Source organism: Phyllobates terribilis, unplaced genomic scaffold, assembly GCF_046119375.1.
Source record: "Phyllobates terribilis strain yellow unplaced genomic scaffold, ASM4611937v1 Scaffold_69__1_contigs__length_7402412, whole genome shotgun sequence".
Classification (NCBI taxonomy): Eukaryota; Metazoa; Chordata; class Amphibia; order Anura; family Dendrobatidae; genus Phyllobates; species Phyllobates terribilis.
Genome location: NW_027362829.1, coordinates 190789 through 214913, shown reverse-complemented (window position 1 = coordinate 214913; position 24125 = coordinate 190789). Strand labels below are relative to the sequence as shown.

The 24125-nt window shown below is 42.6% G+C and overlaps 1 protein-coding gene across 2 annotated transcripts in view; it reads right to left on the bottom strand.

Annotated features, from left to right (window-relative positions):
• Window positions 1–14172: 14172 nt before the first annotated feature.
• LOC141194347 (uncharacterized) overlaps window positions 14173–24125 on the bottom strand; it is a 35849-nt gene continuing 25896 nt past the window's right edge. The window contains exons 2-7 of one of the 2 annotated variants that reach the window (XM_073662247.1): window positions 22702–22860; window positions 22393–22572; window positions 22186–22309; window positions 22005–22102; window positions 21717–21807; window positions 14173–18660 (exon numbers count right to left, since the gene is read on the bottom strand). In XM_073662247.1, the coding sequence (XP_073518348.1) occupies window positions 17303–18660; window positions 21717–21807; window positions 22005–22102; window positions 22186–22309; window positions 22393–22572; window positions 22702–22794 (1944 nt within the window). In that variant the 5' untranslated portion in view covers window positions 22795–22860 and the 3' untranslated portion in view covers window positions 14173–17302. The remainder of the gene's footprint in view (window positions 18661–21716; window positions 21808–22004; window positions 22103–22185; window positions 22310–22392; window positions 22573–22701; window positions 22861–24125) is intronic. The other variant, XM_073662248.1, reaches the window with a different exon arrangement.

Genomic DNA, 24125 nt, shown 5'->3' with positions numbered 1-24125 from the left:
AAGTAAATAAATCACTAATAAAACACAACAAGATCGATGGCACGGGTGATCCATGCTGGAAAAGTCTGATAGTCTTTAGAACAAGGATGGCTCATCACATTGTCCTATTTGTTGTTTGCTTCATAACAAATAAAACCAAATGTTCACAGTTGTCAGCATGTTCTTAACATGAACTGATACAAATCCTCAAAAAAACAGTGAAATTTTAGGCTGTGAGGGAGCAAAACATGAACAATGCCAAGGGGGCAATTACTTTCACAAGCCACTGTGTGTATAAGATGCATAATGGGGGCATCATACTGTGTGGGGCATCATACATATTGCATAAGGGGCATCATACATCCTGCATAAGGGGCATTACACTGTGTGGGGGCATCATACATCCTGCATAAGGGGCATAATGGGGGCATTACACTGTGGGGGACATCATACATCCTGCATAAGGGGCATAATGGGGGCATTACACTGTGTGGGGGCATCATACATCCTGCATAAGGGGCATAATGGGGTCATTACACTGTGTGGGGACATCATACATCCTGCATAAGGGGCATAATGGGGGCATTACACTGTGTGGGGGCATCATACATATTGCATAAGGGGCATAATGGGGGCATTACACTGTGGGGGACATCATACATCCTGCATAAGGGGCATAATGGGGGCATTATACTGTGTGGGGGCATCATACATCCTGCATAAGGGGCATTACACTGTGTGGGGGCATCATACATCCTGCATAAGGTGCATAATGGGGACATTACACTGTGTGGGGGCATCATACATACTGCATAAGGGGCATAATGGGGCATTACACTGTGTGGGGGCATCATACATCCTGCATAAGGGGCATAATGGGGGCTTTACACTGTGTGGGGGCATCATACATCCTGCATAAGGGGTATAATGGGGGCATTACACTGTGGGCCAGTAAAGGGGTCCTGTACTATGAGAACAATACGTTTCCTCCCTTCCTGTCTCCATAGTTGGGTCGTATGTATCTATTACAGGAAACAGAACAAAAACCTTATGATTCTTACAAAAGGGCAACACAAGACTCCAAAAGAGTCTCGGTGCTGAAGGGGTTAATGCCCCCTGCGCCCAGTAATGGGGGTCTCCACATACCTCCACCTGCAGAGCCGCGTGTGTACGAGGTGTACGGAGCAGAGCCGTGTGTGTACGAGGTGTACGGAGCAGAGCCGCGTGTGTACGAGGTGTACGGAGCGGAGCCGCGTGTGTACGAGGTGTACGGAGCAGAGCCGCGTGTGTACGAGGTGTACGGAGCGGAGCCACGTGTGTACGAGGCGTACGGAGCAGAGCCGCGTGTGTACGAGGTGTACGGAGCAGAGCCGCGTGTGTACAAGGCGTGCGGAGCGGAGCCGCGCGTGTACGAGGCGTAGGGAGCAAAGCCGCGTGTGTACGAGGTGTAAGGAGCAGAGCCGCGCGTGTACGAGGTGTACGGAGCAGAGCCGCATGTGTACGAGGCGTAGGGAGCGGAGCCGCGCGTGTACGAGGTGTACGGAGCAGAGCCGTGTGTGTACGAGGTGTACGGAGCAGAGCCGTGTGTGTACGAGGTGTACGGTGCGGATCCGTGTGTACGGAGCAGAGCCGTGCGTGTACGAGGCGTAGGGAGCGGAGCCGCGCATGTATAAGGCGTAGGGAACGGAGCCGCGCGTGTACAAGGCGTAAGGAGCAGAGCCGCACGTGTACGAGGTGTACAGATCGTAACTGTGTGTACGGAGTGGAGCCATGTATGTGCAAGGTGTACGGAGCGGCCAATAGCAAAGCCCTCGAGGTGTGATGAACATACGAACCCCTAAAATGACCCCATTTCGGACACTGTACCCACGAGGGAAGTCCTCTGAGGGTGTAATGGTTCTTACGTTCTTATCCCACAGGTGTCTCACTGATTTCTTTACCAATCGGTTGTGTGTAAATAATATTACATTTGCTCAGAGCCGCAGCGAGGGCTTCAACCAGGGGTGGACACACCACCGATGCAGCTGCACCCGGGCCCAGAGGTGAAGGGGGGCCCATGCAGGAAGAAGGGTAGTGCTCTTGATGATTTTTGATACCCTGGGCAGAGTGCGGCCATTGAAAAATGGGGCATGTCATGCAGGAGAGAGGCCGCTTGCCAATGAACGCTTCCCCATCAGACTGATAAGAGTGCTCATTGACTGCTGTGTCTGTCCTCCTGCAGGGTCTTACAGTGGGTTTTCTGTCTCCTGCTGTTCCTTTCCCAGCAGAATTTCCTCTAAGAGTAGAGGGTGGGGGAGGAGAGTCCACAGCATTGGACATCACACAGGGGCAGGAAGGTGAAATCAGTCCTGTCTGCTGTGTCCCCTCCTCCACAGTGCGTTCTGCAGCCCTCTCCAGAAGACCCTGATATCATAAAAGATTAGTATAGGAGTGTATGTATATGTGTGCAGGGCTGGCACCAGGAATTTCAGGCCCCATGCTGGCAAAAACTTTTTAGGCACCCTGGAGACTCCGCCCAGGCTCCACCTCCACTCCTCGAACCTTCCACAGTCACACTGCCCACTCTTGGAAAAACTCCACTTCTGCACCACATCCTTATCAATCACACATTAAGGGTATGTGCCCACGCTCAGGAGGCGCCTGCGGCCCCGAAGCTGCGGGATAGCCGTGCGGCTTCTGCCCTCATTTTATGCAATTGAGTGGTGCAATTTTTTTTTTTAGTACATGTGGAGTTTCCTCATAGAAGTTAGACTGTGGAGAAAGTCCACATGTGGACCCGCAAGAGAAATTGACATGATGCGGGTCTGAAAGACGCGACGCATGCCAGTTTTCGTGGGTCATCCATTGGTGCACAGAGTCGCATAGTGGACATGGGATTTCTAGAAATCCTATCCACTATGCTGTAACACCTGGCCGCTGCAGGTTTGTTCCTGCATAAGCTGCAGTGTCAAACCCACAGCAGCTCCTGACCATGTGCACATACCCTAACAGTTCCCATAGAACACCAGATCACATACAGTGCCTTATGAAAGTATTTGCCCCCCTTGAACTTTTCTACGATTTGCCACATTTCTGGCTTCAAACGTAAAGATATAAAATTCAAATTTTTTTCTGAAGAACCAACAACAAGTGGGACGAAATTTATTGGATATTTTAAACTTTTTAAAAAATTAAAAAAGTGGGGCGTGCAATATTATTCGGCCCCTATACTTTCAGTGCAGCAAACTCCAGAAGTTCAGTGAGTATCTCTGAATGATCCAATGTTGTCCTAAATGACTGGTAATGATAAATAGAATCCACCTTGTGTAATCAAGTCTCCGTATAAATGCACCTGCTCTGTGATAGTCTCAGGGTTCTGTTTCAAGTGCAGAGAGCATCATGAAGACCAAGGAACACACCAGGCATGTCCGAGATACTTTTGTGGCGAAGTTTAAAGCGGATTTGGATACAAAAAGATTTCCCAAGTTTTAAACATCTCAAGGAGCACTGTGCAAGCGATCATATTGAAATGGATGGAGTATCAGACCACTGCAAATCTACCAAGACCCGGCCGTCCCTCTAAACTTTCATCTTGAACAAGGAGAAGACTGATCAGAGATGCAGCCAAAAGGCCCATGATTACTCTGGATGAAATGCAGAGATCTACAGCTGAGGTGGGAGAGTCTGTCCATAGGACAACAATCAGTCGTACACTGCACAAATCTGGCCTTTATGGAAGAGTGGCAAAAAGAAAGCCATTTCTTAAAGATATCCATAAAAAGTATCATTTGAAGTTTGCCACAAGCCACCTGGGAGACACACCAAACATGTGGAATAAGGTGCTCTGGTCAGATGAAACCAAAATCAAACTTTTTGGCCACAATGCAAAACGATATGTTTGGCGTAAAAGCAACACAGCTCATCACCTTCAAAACACCATCCTCACTGTCAAACATGGTGGTGGCAGCATCATGGTTTGGGCCTGCTTTTCTTCAGCAGGGACAGGGAAGATGGTTAAAATTGATGGGAAGATGGACGGAGCCAAATACAGGACCATTCTGGAAGAAAACCTGTTGGAGTTTGCTAAAGACCTGAGACTGGGACGGAGATTTATCTTCCAACAAGACAATGATCCCAAACATAAAGCAAAATCTACAATGGAATGGTTCAAAAATAAACATATCTAGGTGTTAGAATGGCCAAGTCAAAGTCCAGACCTCAATCCAATCGAGAAACTGTGGAAAGAGCTGAAAACTGCTGTTCATAAACGCCCTCCATCCAACCTCAATGAGCTCGAGCTGATTTGCAAGGAAGAATGGGCAAGAATTTCAGCCTCTCGATGTGCAAAACTGATAGAGACATACCCCAAGTGACTTGCAGCTGTAATCGCAGCAAAAGGTGGAGCTACAAAGTATTAACTCAAAGGGGCCGAATAATATTGCACGCCCCACTTTTCAGTTTTTAATTTTTTAAAAAAGTTTAAAATATCCAATAAATTTTGTTCCACTTCACGATTGTGTCCCACTTGTTGATTCTTCCCCCAAAAATTAGAATTTTATATCTTTATGTTTGAAGCCAGAAATGTGGCAAAAGGTAGAAAAGTTCAAGGGGGCCAAATATTTTCACAAGGCACTGTACATAGCAGCAGCTTTTGTTTTGGACACAAGATTTTGTAAGCTGCCGCCACGACAAGGTAGACTCTTCTGGCAGGGCCCTACTCTACTCTAACCTATTAAACATTTCTTAAAATATCCAGTACTCTATTTAGGTATATTTTTCTTTAAGGGAATGTGTCACATACATTTTTTCAAATAATATCACATACAAAGGGACAAAAACCATCACACCATGGCCGGACCACATATTACCACCACATAGTAACCGAACACCACATGCAAGGAACAAATACCACCACACCATGACCAGACCACATATTACTACATACAAGTAATACTATATACAAGGAACATAGAATTAAACCTCATACTCTTGTTCATGCATATTTGTATCCCACCCTGTATATAAACTGTTTATTGCAGGAAATTTGTGTGAAAACCACCGATGTTAGGAAATACACCCACATCTGATCTGGTGCAAAGCATAATATCCTGGCAAAGGATCATAGAGCCGCAGATATACCGAGCATTATCAATCATATCAACGGGAGGCAAATAGATGCATCATTGTAAAACAGACGAAAACAAGTATGTACAAAACACTGGTGAGATTACTGTAGAACATTGCAATGGTGAATCAGATTAGATGGAGCATACAAATCCATGCTATCCAGAAGTTGGATGTATAACAGATCAATTGCAATGGGATACGTCTGCATAGAGTCTGATGCAAAACTTGATCGTGAGGCTATAGGTATAGCAAGCATTTCTATCTGTATCAATGAAAAACAGATTGTCATGGAAATATTGAAAATCTTTTCTTCTCCCCTGTCATAAATATTAAGAAGTCTCTCTCCCAGACTCCTCTTCCCTCCTCCCCTATATTACTTGTCCATGGGAGAAGAGCTGACACTTTGGCCAGTGGCCTCTATGCAAATCAACACACACATGAGAAGGGCCTTATAAGCAAATGCTGGCCCAAAAGGTGCTACCAAACCCAATTAACACAGGCTTGTGATAGATTTACAGCTAACTGAGAAGGTTGTATTCCCAGTGCTTCAAAGGGAATGTAACAAAGCCCTGCAGACGGCCCAAGCCAATATGGAATAACTAAAGTTCCATATGTCCGATAATAATGGGGCCTATATTTTGGATGGCAGGGTCAGCTAAGGAATAATATGGATATTTTCCCGTCTCTGTAAGCCTCTCTGGGGAGCTGTGCCGCAAAAGTAACAAAATAGAAGATGGCAGCTATACCGTGTGTGGTCTCTGGAGAAAGGTAAAATCACAACAGAACATATGGAGTCACTTTTGGGCCTCTGCGATCAACCCACGATAAGTTATCGCAAAAAAAAAGATATCTAATAAAAATATAAAGGCTAGAGACTAGCCCCCGTGATGTCATCACAGGGGGTATGTGGGCAGGTCTCCCATTAGGCATAAAAGAATCCACGGAGGATAGATCAGCACTTATGTTGGAAGTTACATATTTTGTGTAGCACGGGTCACATTCGCTGAACAGGATCGGAGTGCTTCTCTCCAACTATACTGAGTCGTCCCTGCGAGCTGTATAGAGTAAGTTGAGAATTGGAAGACAACAGTAATGTGTTGCCTGACAAAGGTTTTCTATAGAGTGTCATGTCCGCTTTATGAGATGTTACTATCCCTGTCAGGAAAATATCCAGAAATGGAGTGGAAATCAAAGGTTCGCTGACAGTGGATTTTAAATTTAAGGAATAAGAATTCAAATACACTTAACTGGGGGTCACCTCACCATACCAAAAGTACATCATCAACATATCTACCAAACCAAAAAATGTGCTCAAAAAATGGATTATCATCAGAAAAAATGTAAATTTCTTCCCACCACGACATGTACAGCATAGCCAAAGATGATGAGAATTTGGAGCCCATGGGGACTCTAAGTACTTGTAAATAATATTTAGAATCAAACATAAAATTGTTGTGGGACAACAAATATTTTATGTTATAATGAACCTTTTTAAATTCACAGAATATCCACTATATTTATTTAAATGGTGTTGAACGGCAATGATGGCCAATGCGTGAGGGCTGGAGGAATACAGGTTGACAACATTGCTGGTGACAAACCTATATTCTTTCTGCCACACGAACCTGTCAAAAACCCTCAGGACAGACGTAGTATCTTTCACATAGCCTGGTGTTTGAATAACCAGAGGATACAAATGTTCACCAGCCATTGGCTTAAATTCTCATTCAATGAACCCATACCCAAGATAATAGGGCGAAGGGGGGGGAGAGATACCCTTTTGTGTTTTGGGGAGCCCATGAAAAATGGGATAATCGGGTAACTGCCAGCGCTGAATTTTGTTATTAAACCCCGACAAATAAATGTCTTCCTCCAGAATAGTGGACAGCATTGTTTTATACAAATTGGTAGGATTCATAGAGACCACCGGAGCAAATTTCATATATCAACAGTTCTAATAGCACATACTCCGGGGCATCAAAACATTGTGTCCATAGAGAATAATGATCTCACACATTTTTCTTTCTTTGGTCTTGTAAAAGTTAATTATTCTGTAAGGGGTGGAAACAGACAGAAACCCCTTAATATGCGTGAAGCCTTCTGGATCTGACGTGTAAATACTAAATAACCTTCGGGTAATGAATTTCCGCAATGACCTGTTTTACATCTATTGATGAAATTCATACTGGTTTATTCCCAGCAGACATCTATATGGTGACATTCCAGGTTTTCTGAATTTATTTTGTGTTTTTCCGGTTATTATTTGCCGGTGTACTTATTTTCCTTTCTGTATATTGCGCTATCATCGCTGATTCATCTTCGCAGAACGCACATAAATGATGCAAATATCTTATAGATTTTTCAGCAATGACGGAGTATTTCCATTGCAATGTTCTGCAGCTTATTTATCTTCCATTTCTCATATATTTATTTTTGTCAGTTTTTTCGCAATATAATCCAATGATTTGTTTTTCGTTGATAGATAGAAATTCCCGCTACATCCACAGCTTCACGATTCAGTTCTGCATCAGATATTTGTTTTTGTCAGTTTTATTATAATGTAATTACCTGTTTTTCGTTAATACAGATAGAAATGCTTGCTCCATCTATAGCCTCATGATCAGGTTCTCCATCAGACTCTATGCAGACGTCTCCCATTGCCATTGATCTGTTATACATCCAGCACTTGGATTTCATGGATTTGTACGCTCCATCTAATCTGATTCGCCATTACAATGCTCCACAGTAATCTGATTCGCCATTACAATGCTCCACAGTAATCTGATTCGCCATTACAATGCTCCACAGTAATCTCACCAGTGTTCTGTACTTGTTCTCGTCTGTTTTACAATGATGCATCTATTTGCCTCCCGTTGATATGACAGATAATGCTCGGTATATCTGCGGCTCTATGATCCTTTGCCAGGATATTATACTTTGCACCAGATCAGATGCAGGTGGATTTCCTTGTAAATCTTCTACTATATAATCAATTTTGATTTGCATAATTTTTTTCCCCTTTATATGTTCATTGTTATAGGTTTATAGTTTCTCCATATTGGTTATTGTGCATATTATTTTATATTATATTTTTACGTGTCAGATCGATAAGAACAATATTTCTATTCACAATTTAGACATTGATGCGTTTTCTCTGTTTATTGGACATTGTTATTGCGATGCTCTATACTGAATCTATCATCCATCTCATGTATACATGTTCCTGTCCCTCTATAATCAGTATATCCTCCCACCTTCCGTTGCTATAGTTGATGGCATTTGTGATGTTCGGACCCTGTGATCTCATACCTGTACACTTAATCCCGGTGTTGTGTTCCTATATGGGATAATCCCCTGGCAGCTAACACCAGTGGTCTTCACACAAATGTCCTGCAATAAACAGTTTATATACAGAGGGGGATACGGATATGCATCAATAAGAGTATGAGGTCTAATTCTATCTTATTTTTCACCATCATGGTGTTTTGCATTTCTGGCTTGTTGTGTGACGCTTGCAATGATCACCTTGTCTGTATTTGATCTCGTTGCCTTCAATGTGAACTGTGTCTGGGATTTTCTTCACACCTTTTGCATGTCTAATTGATTTCTCATTTCGTGTCATGTGACTCCATTGTGCTTGTATATATATATATATGTGACTCCATTGTCCTTTTATCATCTGCTATAACTAAGGGCGCAACCCTAGCGCCAGAAACGCATAAGAATTTTGCATTATTATTTTTTTTTTAAATGATCCAATACATTTTTCTCAGATTTTACCTGTTGGAGTGCTGATTTTCTCCTTTTCGTTTTCTTCATATGTCTGTGCTCACCAGCGGGACCGGCACCCTTCAGTGGACTATCTTCACTCTGTTTGGATTCAGCGTTGCAGCTCCCTAACCCTCCCTCCTGTTTCTTCACAATATTGTAACACGTATCCTAGGCCTCGATGTTCTCCATACAAACTTGCTGTTAGAATTGTTGAGACAGGAGAAAAAGGTCTGAGGAACGCAGACCGGAACGGTCTGAAATATATAAAGAAGATCTGGTAAAATGTCCATTTTGATCACACTAATACAACCAAAGCAGAGCATTGGTTTCAAGTTATAATTCATTTGATTTTTAACCATTTGTTCAAGGATGGGGGATATAATTTAAAAGATACAGATCATCCAAGTTCCCCAGAATTTGTATACCCAGGTACTTAATTGTGTCTTTCTGACACTTAAAGGGGAAGTTAGAAATTATTGTGTCAGTTCAGGGTTAAAAGTTATGTTCATGGCTTCTGTTTTAGAGTAGTTGACTTTAAAATTGCTTTCATGGCCGAGTTATTCAAATTCCTTTATTATAGAGAGAAATGAGATCACTGGGTTTGAAACATAGAGCAACAAGTCATCTGCGTATAGAGCTAGTTTATAGTGATGTGAGTCTATAGTAACTCCACTAATATCTGGATTTTTTTGTAATGCTACCGCAAAATGTTCCATCACCAATGTGTATAGGAGAGGTGATAAGGGACACCCTTGTCTCGTCCCCTTTTTAATAGAAAATGTGTCAGATAGTAGGCCGTTTACCCTATCGCTTTAGGGTCAGTGTATAATGATAGAAATTTAGATAACAAGAAAGAGTCCAACCTAATTTGTGGTAGGGTGCTCTTCAAGAAAGTCCAATGCACTGTGTCAAACGCTTTTTTAGCGTAGGCAGAAACAAGGCACATTGGGAGCCCCGGTTTTTTGCATGTGAAATTAACGTTTTATTTTTATTATCACGAGCTTCTCTGCCCTTAATGAAGCCAACCTGATCGTTGCTGACAATTGAGGGTAGATAGTGGGAGAGCCGTGTTGTAACCACTTTAGAGAATATTTTGACGTCTACATTATTTAATGATATTGGATGAATATTAGGGCAGGTATTTGGTCCTTTTCCAGACTTTGACAAAACCATTATATGAGCCTTAAGTAATTGGGGGGCAAAAGGGGGAGTCTTCTGAGATATTATCGAACACTTTGGCTAAAAATGGTAATAATTAGGGGGAAAACATCTCATAAAATCTATTACTAAATCCATCTGGCCCAAGGCTCTTCCCGATAGGGAATGATTTATTGGCCTCTCCTATGTCTTGTTCAGTGAAAGCTTTGTCTAGTATCTCCTGCTCAGGGGTCTGTAAGGAAGGAACGGCAGTGTCCATAATATATTTGTCATTTTTAGTTTCAAGAATATTAGGTGGCATGTCGTGGTATTGTCCATGAATATTATATAGTGAACTATAAAAGAAACTAAATTCTTCCGCTATGTCAATGGGGTTATGAATTTCTGGCCCGGGTGCCCCTTTTATTTTGGATACATATGTCCTTTACACGTGTGGATGTAACTTCCTTGTCAATGAGCAACCACATTTATTTGCGACTTCGTAGGAGTATCTTCACATGTGATCTTGTCATTTTGTATACGTTTGATCTAGTAAAGACCTTCGCTCCTTTCTTTTTTTCAATCAGATCATTTTTATTTTACAAAACAAAGAAAAACCAACATTTTCTTTTTTTTAAATAAACTTTGTGACAAAAAAAAAGAAAAAGAAAAACCAGTAACAATACAAGAACCGGTTTACAATGATATAAATCCCAATATCGCTCTATAGTACAAAGTTTTGGAACAGTAATTTTACATTTGTGCATAAATATCTGAATACTTCCTGACTGCTTATTTTTTTCCTATTGAGACATCAAAAGAAAAAGAATATATCTAAGAAGGGGCAATAGTGTGGACTGAGACAATTATTTGCTGACACCTTGGGTATAAGGATATAAATTCCTGGTTTACTGTAAGGAAATGGACAAACGATCCAGTATAGTATTTCTGAGAAGGTTCTTTGAAGCAATACCTGGGGTAATTAACCATTGCTCCCATATTTGTATGAATTTCTTGAGAGTGTTCCTTTTTATATAAGATCCCCTTTCCAAGCATAGAGTGTTATTTATCCTGGATTTTAGTTCTGTTATCGTTGGGGGAGAATTGTCTATCCAATGTAGTGCCAACAACTTTCTGGCTTGGAATAATATTCCTGAGCTATCTACTGCCATATGGGAGTCTGGGTCTACGTCGTCTCCCAGGAGTCCTAGGATACAGATTTTAGGTTCCAACTGAAGTAGTATCCCAAATACAGATAGTACAAGAACGATCACCCCCTTCCAGTAGTCGCCAATATTCCCACATCATATGCATCAGGTGGGCGTCATTTTGACCACATCTAGGACATGTGTAATCCGTTTGTATTTCAATTTTAAATAAAATACTTGGGGATCTATATACCCTATGAATGAGAAGAATTCGGGACAATCTTTGTGACTCTGACAATGAAAGTGTCGGTGTTAAATCCAGTATTTCCCCCATTGCTCCTCAGATAATGGACCCACATCCTCCTCCCATTTTGTCTTAACTATCAATATTATCCAAATGTAGGGCCAGTAACTGCCTATAAATAAAGGTTAATAGACCTTTTGTATCCACTGCTTTAGCAATGGTATCTATTGGGTGATGTCTATCAATCAGTATGGCGTTTAGTCTAGTACCCCTATCCTCCCACTCACTAACATTTTTTAGTTTATGTAGCGCTGGTAAGTTATAGTTGTGCCATAAAGGAGTATAATTTGTGTACTTTCCAATCCCCAGAATATTTTTACTCCTATCCCACACCTTATATATTAACTTTAGTGTACGACATTTTAAGTTATTTTCTCGAGGAAGCCCCATATCTAGTACCGAGAATGGAAGCTTCCACTTGGTTCCTTCCATAAGTAGGTGCCCTGAAATTACACAATATTTATCCCATCCATGAAACTACTTTAGCTCCCTTCTAGTGTTAAGCAGGTCTACATATACCTGGAGGGAAGCACATCGTTTATGTTGTTTGTCAAGTAGATCCATCCGCTCAAGCAAATGGGAGACTTTAGCTGTTCTCTCCTTTTTTTAGCCTTTATCTATGTTTTATTATTATCCCTCTGAGGACGCATGTGAGTGCTTCCCATTTAAATGGTAAGGCAGTTTCATCATGCTCATATATTTGAAGGAGTCTATAGTCTCATGAAGGTCTGAGACACAGAGTGAGTCTTTCAGCAGATTATCATTTAGGTTCCAACATCTGAAGCCTTGGTGGAGTCCGGCATAGTCAGATCTATAATATAACGGGAGATGCATGTCTCTGTCTGAAGCCTTTATAGACTGTGCCGTTACAGGTAAGAGGAGTGTGTATGGCGCCAGAGATCACGGTATGCGTAGACACTGAACGCATACTGCGATCTCCCGGCGCCATACTTACCTGACCGGAAGGAGCATTGCCGCATCGCCTCTCTTCGCCGGAGACTGGGGCAGGAGTGAAGGTGTCGGAATCAGCACATGCACGTAGCGCTATCCGGCGCCATTTTACTGAAGACACATTTGCAGTGTGTCTTCAGCAAAATGGCGCCGGACAGCGCGGTATGGGCATGTGCGTACTCCGGAGCCGCACTCCTTCCCCAGCCTCCAGCAGAACAGAACACTTCAGCGCTGGAGCACAGAGAAGAAAGGTAAGATTAAGTGTTTATTTTTTGTATGTGTGCAGCGTGAAAGGGATGAGGGGTGGCATACATACCAGGATTGGGGGGTGATGGGGCCACACATATCAGGATTGGGGGATGAGGGGTACCAAGCATACCAGGATTGGGGGATGAGGGGTACCATGCATACCAGGATGAGGGGTACCACACATACCAGGATTGGAGGGGTGAGGGGTGACATACATACCAGTATAGGGATGAGGAGTGCCATGCATACAAGGATTGGTGGGTGAGGGGTGCCATGCATACCAGAATAGGGATGAGGGGTACCATACATACCAGGATAGGGATGGGGTACCATGCATACCAGGATAGGGACGAGGGGTACCCTACATACCAGGATAGGAATGCGGGATACCATGCATACCAGGATAGAAATGTGGGGTACCATGCATACCAGAATAAGGATGAGGGGTACCATGTATACCAGTATGGGGATGAGGGGTGTCATACATACCAGGATAGGGGATAGGGCGCCATGCATACCAGGATAGGGATGAGGGAGCCATATATACCATGATTGGGGATGAGGCGTGCCCTGCATACCAGGATGAGGAATTGGGTGCCATGCATACCAGGTTTCTGGGATGAGGAGGCCATACATACCAGAATTGGGATGAGGGGTGCCATGTATACCAGGATGAGGGATGGGGTGTCATGCATACCAGGATAGGGATGAGGGGTACCCTACATACCAGGATAGGAATGCGGGGTACCATGCATACCAGGATAGGGATGAGGGGTACCATACATACCAGGATAGGGATGAGGGGTACCATACATACCAGGATAGGAATGTGGGGTACCATGCATACCAGGATGAGGGGTACCATGCATACCAAAATAGGGATGAGGGGTACCATGCATACCAGTATAGGGATGAGGGGTGCCATACGCACTAGGATAGGGGATTGGGTGCCATATATACCAGTATTGGGGATGAGGCATGCATTGCATAGCAGGATGAGCGATTGGGTGCCATGCATACCAGGTTTCTGAGATGAGGAGGCCATACATACCATAATTGGGATGAGGGGTGCCATGTATACCAGAATGAGGGATGGGGTGCCATGCATACCAGGACGAGTGGTACCATACATACCAGGATAGGGATGAGGGGTACCATGCATACCAGGATAGGAATGAGGGGCACCATGCATACCAGGAAGAGGGATGGGGTGCCATGCATACCAGGAAGAGGGATTTGGTAACATACATACCAGGATTGGGATGAGGGGTGCAATGTATACCAGATTTGGAATGAGGGGTGCCATGCTTACCAGGATTGGGGGATGAGGAGGCCATACATACCAGGATTGGGGGATGAGGGGGTGCCATACATACCAGGATAGGGATGAGGGGTACCATTCATACCAGGATGAGGGGTACCATGCATACCAGGATGAGTGATGGGGTGCCATGCATACCAGGATTGGGGGATGAGTGGTGCCATGCATACCAGGTGAGGGATTTGGTACCATACATATCAGGATTGGGATGAGGGGTGCAATGTACACCAGATTTGGAATGAGAGGTGCCATGCATACCAAGATTGGGGATGAGAGGTGCCATGCATACCAGGATTGGGGATGAGGGGTGCCATGCATACCAGGATTGGGGGTGAGGGGTGCTATGCATAACAGGATTGGGAATGAGGGGTGCTATGCATAACAGGATTGGGAATGAGGGGTGTCATGCATACCAGGATGGGGATGAGGGGTGCCATGCATACTAGGATGGGGATGAGGGGTGCCATGCATACCGGGATAGGATGGTGGGGGCAGCAGAAATACCAGGAGGGGGGCAGCACATACCCGCATGGGAGACTATATACCAATAAAAATGCTCGCCACCCGGGCATAGAACGGGTTCAATAGCTAGTTACAATATACAGGAGCATGATCTGACCATACAGCAGTTCCTACCTGAGATGTAGGTTGCCATGTAGGCAAGTGACGGCTAATTAAGAAAAGGACTATATGGCTATGCATATTGTGTAAAGGAGTATAATAGGTATAATCCTTTATGTCTGGATGTAGTATTCTCCATACATCGCCCGGTTGAGACCAAAGCACAATTAGCAAAGCTTTTGTTTGTGTTTTAGATTGGTGACTCCAGCCCCGGGACGCGTCTAAAGAAGGATCCAAGACAAAATTAAAGTCACCTACAAGATCATAAGGTCCTCCGCAAAATATTTTAGTTTGTTTAAGTAATGACGACATGTCTTAATTTGGTCACAATTAGGGAGATAAAAGTTTTCAAAAGTCAAAATTTTGGAGTAGATGGAGATCTTAACAAACACGTACCTCCTCTCCGTGTCAGAGAGTGTTTCTACAATAGTATGCAGCAGTGATCTGTGGCGGCCTATACTCAGCACCTTAGACTTCAAAACTGCATTTTTCTGGGACGCCAAGATGAATAATATCTATTAGTAAACTGAGGTACAGTATATGATCGCCTCTAAAGTGTGACTCCTGAAGAAAGAGAAAATGTACGTGCTGTTTATGCCTACGATAAAACACTTGAGCTCCTTTCTCTGGAACATTAAGTCCTCTGACATTCAATGCGCAAGGTTTGAGTTGTGCCATATTATATGAAAAAAAGGAGGAATGGAAGAGAGAAAGATTAAGAGAAAAGAGGAAGTATAGACGGTAGATAGTAACGTCTACCTCTCAGTGTCTAAGAAGTATAGATTATGAATATATCAAAACAGTAGGAAATTGTGAAACAAGCAGATCCCAATGCAAGTCCCTAACTGGGGGTTGTCTCTACAGGCGTAAGTCAAACTTTCAGTTCTAGGATTCCTATTAGGGGGAACCATGGAATAAAAAGCAAGTAATGTAATACAGCCTGATATTACAGTAGTATCATGTGAACTCAACTTATATGCCGGTCTAAGATCTTATATGAACTTAGACATTCTATATAGTGGAAGAGTGGCACCTAATGCTCTATTTAGATATATCTAATTATATGCTTAAAGAAATAAGTAAGCATCTGCAAACTGTCTCTCATCAGGGAAGACCAGATTCATTTGAGGAGCTCATATGATTGGCAGGTTCCTTTCCCATCGGGCTGCATCACCATCAAGTTCCTGATCCATTGAACGCCTTCTGTGACGTGCTGGAACTCTCTGTGGCAATGGTGGAGCAGGTGGCCAGTCAGATATATGGAATGTCCAGGGCATCACAGAAAGGTCTCATGTTGCTTGAATCTTTGAAAATATACAGTTGTAATGGGTACCCCCAGGAGTACATCAGGCCATTTCCCCGGATGGCATCAAGTAGTGGTTTCAATACCCTTCTTTTAGCAAGTGTCATTCAGGATAGATCTGTGAGCTATTATATGCGTTTTCCATTTAAATCACCAGGACCCAACTCCTCTGCTTTCCTCACAATGGCCTCTTTTACATTGAAAAAATGTATGCGACAGATAATGTCCCATGGACACTCAGGATCTGGGCCATGATTGCCTATTGTACGGTGCGCCTTTTAAATCTCCAGCTTCTTATCAATAGAATCACCAAGGATATTATTGAATAATGATCGCAGTGTTGGCATAATCACTTGTGCAATGATGCTTTCAGGTATACCCCTTATCCAGATATAATTGTGATTTTCTTGATCATCAACCATATTAAACAGGTGGTTTATTTACTGGCTGTGAAGATCCAGTGTTAGTTTCTGAGCATTATGATGGCCTCTAACCTGGACGACATTATCCTCTAATCTCTGTACCTTGTCAGTAAGCTGTGACAGGATAGAAGTGAGGGGAAGTATTTCAGTATTGTATGTGGTCTCCAGCCTCTGAATATATTGCTCCATATCTTCTTTAGTAGGGATAGATGCAATCTGATATACAAATAAGTTATGTTGTTCCCCATATCAGAATAACCTGTGGCTGGGGGGTAAATGTCCCTGTGAAGCAAGCACTGCTCAGTATGTGGGCTTTGGTGAGAGTACAGGGAGATTTATGGAGCGGTTTTCTTGTGAGGCTTACATTAAGAGAGAAGCTGGTGCAGGACTGACAGGCTGGAGCTGTCTGGCATCATGAGGGTTAAGACTGCTTCTTTTTCCACCCTGAGGTGAGGCAGTAATGGCTCCGGAGCAGGAAGATAAGACCTTCCATAAGAAACACTGCATACCAGACATGCTGACAGAGGTGGAGGACCTCAGATTAACCTCTGATCTCCTCTTCTTTCTTTCCCATATCAGACAGCATGTTGGAGGCTGTAAATAGCTTATAATTCCCCCAGGAGCACGATCTGAAGAGAGTGCTCTAAGTGTGTGCGTTCTCTTGGTGCTATGTCCAGGCCATGTCCTTTCTGGAGATGTACAATACGTCTAAAGGTGGCGTTGATTGAGAGCAGGATTGTGTGATGTAACAACCTTGTGTGATGTAACAACCTTATGGAAACGCGATGGAAACGGCGCCAGAATAGGAAGTGCGTATGTGTGTTTTTATTTTAACAAGGCCAAACATGAGGAATGAGAAGGAGTTGTCCTAGTAGTGGACAACCCCTTTATGAAGATACAATTTTTGGTTAAAAATGAAAAAGGCTTCTACAATGTGTGACCTCTCTGAAGTTTGTTAAGGGTTGATTTCTGTGTAAAACATTTCCCGCATTAAGAACATGAAAATGGCTTCTCATCTGTGTGAGTTCTCTGGTGACTAAGAAGTGATGATTTCTTCACAAAACATTTCCCACATTCTGAACAGGAAAAAGGTTTCTCCCCTGTGTGAGTTCTCTGGTGCTTAACCAAATCTGATTTATCTTTAAAACATTTCCCACATTCTGAACAGGAAAAAGGCTTCTTCCCTGTGTGAGTTCTCTGGTGCTTAACCAAATCTGATTTATCTTTAAAACATTTCCCACATTCTGAACAGGAAAAAGGCTTCTCCCCTGTGTGATTTCTCTTGTGCTTAACCAAACCTGATTTATGGATAAAACATTTCCCACATTCTGAACAGGAAAAAGGTTTCTCCCCTGTGTGACTTCTCTGGTGTATATCCAAATCTGATTTCTGGCTAAAACATTTCCCACATTCTGAACAGCAAAAAGGCTTTTCCCCTGTGTGATTTCTCTTGTGCTTAACCAAACCTGATTTATGGATAAAACATTTCCCACATTCTGAACAGGAAAAAGGTTTCTCCCCTGTGTGACTTCTCTGGTGTATAACCAAATCTGATTTCTGGATAAAACATTTCCCACATTCTGAACAGGAAAAAGGCTTCTCCCCTGTGTGATTTCTCTTGTGCCTAACCAAATCTGATTTCTGGATAAAACATTTCCCACATTCTGAACAGGAAAAAGGCTTTTCCCCTGTATGTGTTCTGTTGTGCTTAACCAAAACTGATTTCTGGATAAAACATTTCCCACATTCTGAACAGGAAAAAGGCTTCTCCCCTGTGTGAGTTCTCTGGTGTATAACCAAATCTGATTTCCGGCTCAAACATTTCCCACATTCTGAACAGCAAAAAGGCTTCTCCCCTGTGTGAGTTCTCTCATGTCTGATAAAACTTGATTTCTCTGTAAAACATTTTCCACTTTCTGAACAAGAAAATAGCTTCTCCTCTGTGTGACTTCTCTGGTGATTAACAAGATTTGATTTTTGGTTAAAAAATTTCCCACCGTTGAAACAAAAAAATCTATTCTCCGCTGTGTGAATGCTTTGATGTTTAAGAAAAGACTTTTCGAGGGAAAAACTATTTCCATATTCTGAACATGAAAATGGCTTCTTTGCTTGAGGAGCACTTCGTTTTTTAATGCTTATTTTGTGACTTTGATTTTCCTTAGTGGTCGGTAATGAATCAGAAGACAGGACCTGTTTCAAATGATCAGATGACAGATCTTTGCTGTGAAGGGATGATGGTATATCTGGAGTAATGGCATTCACTTCAGTTGTATCTTGGGGGATCTCAAGATAATCTGATTTAAAAATTGAAGATGTCAGCTGTCCCTCTGATCTCCTGGTACAGATATCTGCCAAGAATAAAACCAATTATTAGTTATGAATAACATATCCTTAAAATTTATATTGTTGAATATTTCTACTTAAACTCTCCGTAAAAATGTACTTTATGTAAAAGTATCATTATTTACCAAGAAAACATATCACAAAAAAAAATCAGCCTTACCAACACCAAATCAGATAACAAATGCATTAGCATTTTAGTGTTGGCTGGGTGTACTGTGGTGTCTGTCCATGTGGGGTGCACTTATATAGTGCTGGGCAGCCTTCCTGATGTAATAGTATGGGCATCATCACTATCCTAAGCCAGACACTGTGCATCACACCTACCTGTGTGACTGGCGTCCTATGCAAGCTTCTTCTGTGTGCATCTTTAATACTAGGCAACCACCCCCTCCATGAATTGGTATGACTATGAGTGGTTGCTCCATCAGTATTTTGCACCTGCGCTGCCCCCCCCTTTATCATGGGGGTCTGTGGCATCCTGCTAGTGCATTTGTTATATGATTTGGTGTTAGTAAGGCTGTATCTTTTTCTGTGATTTTTTTTTTTCATTGTGCCCTATGTTATCCGTCATTATTCACCAAGACAATAACAGTTCACAGTCTAATAGAAAACCTCATAGGATGAACCAGTGGATCGTAGTGTTCAACTGTTTGTTAATTCTGCCTCCAAAATATGGAATAAAAAGCCACCAAACAATGTTATGTAGGCGAAAATAATATCAATAATAACTTCTACTCATCTCACAAAAACAAGTCCCCACTCAGGTCCATCATCTGTCAATAGAAAAACAGAGGTTTCCACATTATTAGTGGCTCAAGGGCTCTTGAAAAGCAACATGGCTTCCATAAACCAATCCAGCAATATCCACTCTCCCAAAGTCTAATCTCCCTCTCACTTCTGAGCCTTGCAGTGCGCCCAAACCACATTCAACATCCAGGTATTTGGCATTACTATAGTGAGAAGAACCCACTTAATTTACGGTGTGTGTCTCCTGGAGCACAATCTGGGCACTATGTGTAGGGTAATGAAATTATATATTTGTAATTTTCACTCACCAACACCCACTGCGTGCTAATTTCCGGAAAGTGCCTGTGTAGACAAAATAGTCACTACTCCTATAGATTATTTCACTGAGGGTTATAATATCCAAAATGGAGTCACTTTATGGGGATTTCTACTGCTCTGGTTTTCTGATATTTTATCATATTAGTGCTTCTGCAAATGGTGGGTCCCATCTCCTCTGGGATCTGCTCCTGCGACGTCTGCTTCTCTCACCAGGTGCCGCCTTATTCATCCTGCAGGCGGCGCTGGTGATGGAGGAGACGTCAGAATCAGAAGCTCTGGGCGGCGCAGGCTCTGTCCAGCCACTAAGATTAGGGTTCCTGGGACCAGTAGTACCATCCAGTCTGGCAGTATGGGTGTGTGTGCTGTCCAGCTGGAGTAATCTGCTCCCTGCTTCAGCCATTTGGAAAGCACCGCACCCTACTAAAGCTTGGAGCATATTGCCGGAAGCTGCCAGATACAGCCTTGTTCTCCTCTGGGTCAGTCCTCTGTGCTCAGCTCTCGGCTTGTGTATTTGTTTCCTGTTGTGACCTCGGCCCGTTTACTGACTACTCTTGTGTGATTTTATATTTTCTCTGACCTCCTGGTTCTGACCCGGCTATCTGACTATTCTTCTTGCCATCTCACACCACAGAACATTAGGTAACACTGTGGCCCAAGCTTAGGGGTCTCTGCCTAAGTCCAAATCCATGTAGAGGGGTTAAAGGATGATGAGCAAGGCAAACCTGGGATCTGGAAAATGGAGTAGATAGTGCCAAGCCTGTTTGTGGTAGCCATCTTTTGAGCTGCCAGGTGACAATGAACAGTGTCCCCAATACATTGTGTCTGCACACTATCCCAGCAAAATCTGCATTCAAATAGCTAAATGGCGCTCCTTCCCTTTTTAACGTGCCATGTGCCCAGACAGTAGTGTACAGCTGTATATAGGGTATTGTCAGATTCAAGAGAAGTTGGAAGTTTGTAAGGTCCATTTGTTTCCAATTATCCTTTGTGAAGAATTCCAAAGTTATCACCACAAAGTGACACAAGTCAGATTTGAAAAATGGGCTCAGATAGGAACACAAAACTGGCTGCAAGAAGGGGTTAAATCAGAGTATTTTGGTCACTAACTACTATAGTCAAAACTGAGTATAGACCATAACACATCTACTGAAATGATCAAACTCAACAGTCTCCATCAGTAAGTAGTGAGTAACTAGTGGTGAAACCTCTCTGGGGTAATTAGAGTATGGGGCTCGGTGGCTCTTGGCAATCTAAACTATCGTAAGGGACAATATTTTCTGTCAGATGAATTTCAAGAAGAAATATTAGACGTTCAAAGAGAACTTTTTATAATAGTGCAGACCTGAGGCGTTTTAAATTTAGCTTAGAGATATATCAGGGCGCAGGTGTAATGTTTTTATTGTTTCGTTTATCACAATCCTGTTTGAAGTTAGTCGGTTTTAAAAGAAATTGAAAAGTCAGGATAAAGGGAAACTCTGTTGTTATTGTACAAAAATTCACACTTGGCCCTCACTGCACATTTAATGTTGTAGATCATAAAAGTAAAGTTTGGCCAGAAAGACTGGACCTGGTCTTGTAGGAACCATATGAGAACATTAAGCAGCACAGAAGGGAGAGAAGGTAGATTCATCCAATAAGATATCAGGGATCTAGGAAGCCAACAGCATCATTACCCTCCGCTTTCTCTTACAGGCCCATCAAAATATTTTTTTCAAGTGATTTTCTGGCTTTGTAGTTTACAGATCTGGGCAGGTAACGGTCAGCGTCTTCTAATCCCAGGGGGTAGGTGGATCCTCCAGGTTGTAAGTTCTATGGAAAAGGGTTTCAATGCCCAAAATCATTTGAACAGTTTTGGGTGGAGGAGAATGTTGTGGTCTAGAGGCAAAATGGTGATCACACGATTGTGATACAGCCGGACTACACAACCGATAAAGCAGCCACAGCCGGTGACTGAGAAGAATCTGTGACTTCTCTGCATTTAGTGGTTACTACTCACCTGGGTAGTCATATGTAGGAATCTCCTCTTTACACCGCTCATAACCCCTTACATATGCCTCTATAGTATTAATATGGTTGAGATCTTCACCCTGAAACAAATATTGTAAAAGTCACAAGCAGATGAGAAGTCACATCTATGATCAGCTCTAATCCTGCCATCTCCACCGTTCTCAATACACAAATATAAAACATATAAAACTGGTGGATAAAACAAGACTGAACACAAGACCTTCACAGCCGTCTACACATCATAGGGGAGATCTCATGACACCTTCTCTCCATCTACCTGATGATCCTGAGGAACATTGGGATCTTCTTGTTTACAGTTCTGTGGAAGAAAAGGACGGGGACATCTCTCTGGTGTTGTCCTCTTACTGGATAGATCTGGAGGAAACACATACAGGGACTGAATTCATTATTTACATACAGATAATTATAGGCCGTGTGGTTTTAGCCCTGTCTATTACCTGGTGATGTGAGGGGCTGGGGAACCTCCATCATGACGTCTTTGTACAAATCTTTGTGTCCTTCTAAATACTCCCACTCCTCCATGGAGAAATAGACAGCGACATCCTGACATCTTATAGGAACCTGACAAACACAATGATACCGTCATCCCCCCGATCCTTTCATAGCGTTACAGTATAATGTCCCAGCATTCCCAGCAGTGTCACCTCTCCAGTCAGCAGCTCAATCATCTTGTAGGTGAGTTCTAGAATCTTCTGGTCATTGATGTCCTCAAGTATGAAGGGGTGAGATGGAGGTCCTGTGATTGGGCTCAGGGGTCTTCCCCATCCCTCAGACACAGGGTCCTGACAGCGCTCACTAGAGGTCTTCTTCACTACTGTGTAATCCTGGTTATGGAGAGACACATTAATAAATCTCACTACAGACATTTCCAGAGTCCTCACCTCTCCAGTTCTGTTCATCTGTTATTCCCATAGATAAGAATGATGTAATGTGACGTCATCAGAATCTCTCACCTCTCCAGTAAGATGGAAGAGGATCTCTAGGGTGAGGTGTAATATCCTCTCTGCCATCTTGTCTCTATCCATATCAGTCTTTGATGGGTCCATAAGGAAAATTCTCTTAAATAGAAGATCTTCACTGAGAGGATCTGATATTGTGTAATAATACAATTACTGGAGATAATAAGGGGAAACATATGAGGAGATTTATTATTTTACAGTATTTAGTTTTCTGCTTTACATCTAGTAATAATACCTATATATTTTAGGCCACATACAACAAGCAGTTTCTTCCTTGGAGTCTGTAGCTGAACACGTTTCTCAAAGACTCATCTTCCATAAAGCTAATTCTCGTCTCATTTACCGACACTGCAATCGGCATTAGCAATACTGCAGGAGATATTCATTACACGTGACATGAGAAATAACTACTTCATGAGGAGGATGACGACATCTTCATCTTCAACTACGATTCTACAAACATATTTAGCCAGAGTTCTTCACTGACTACATCTCCACCGGCCGTCTATATGAATGTTTCCCGTCTTCCCCGGACTGTAATCTTCTATCACGTTAGATCTCATGCCTGATTCACACACAGAAGTTTGAGGCTTTGATACATGGTAAAGTTTTTAATATTAAACAGAGTAGGACTATCCTGAATGGGTTCATTTTACCATGGTGGGATAGCTTTGATGCTATTTTTGATCAAAAACAGTGTTACTAAGAACCCTATTTTATTTAAATGCACTTTTGGCTTTTATTTATTTATTTACAGCAGGGTTTATGATCATTTTTTTTCTTATAGTTTTTTTCTGATTTATGGCCATAGTAAACATGCATTCATGTGCTGCATGGATACCGACTTAAACCAAGCTCAAATTCTGTGTTTTTTCACCGGCACCATAGTGGCCCTGTGGGCTGCTGCTATGGATGATACACCCCTAACTATCCAACTATCATATGGTAAAAATCTCATAGGTCCGGTATTTATTAGTATCTGCACGAAGAATGGGGCTAAGTGAGTATTTATTAAAGGGAATCCACTCCCCACGGCCAGCAAGCATCAGAATCTTCACTGAATAAAAAGCCATTTCTCAGCAAACAGACCTCTAATATGAGGCATACAGGTATGTATAGATTCACATTTCTATCGCTTGTATGCCAATATTAGAGGTCAGATAAGTCCCAGGGGGTGACAGATTCCCTTTCATCAGCCGTGGGGTAATCATAAAACCAGATATGTATCAAGGTATTCTAAGGTGGTTAATGGTTGTGTAGTCAATGGGAGGCATGTGTCATAGAGGTGGCTGGTCTCTGTGATGTAACCCGGAGTGTTTCTCTAGAGCAGATAAGCAATAAGAGGATCGTTTGGTGCACCTGGGAGCCGGGTTACGGGTAGCTAGGAGAGAATGGGTGAGTCCAGCTACCCACATACC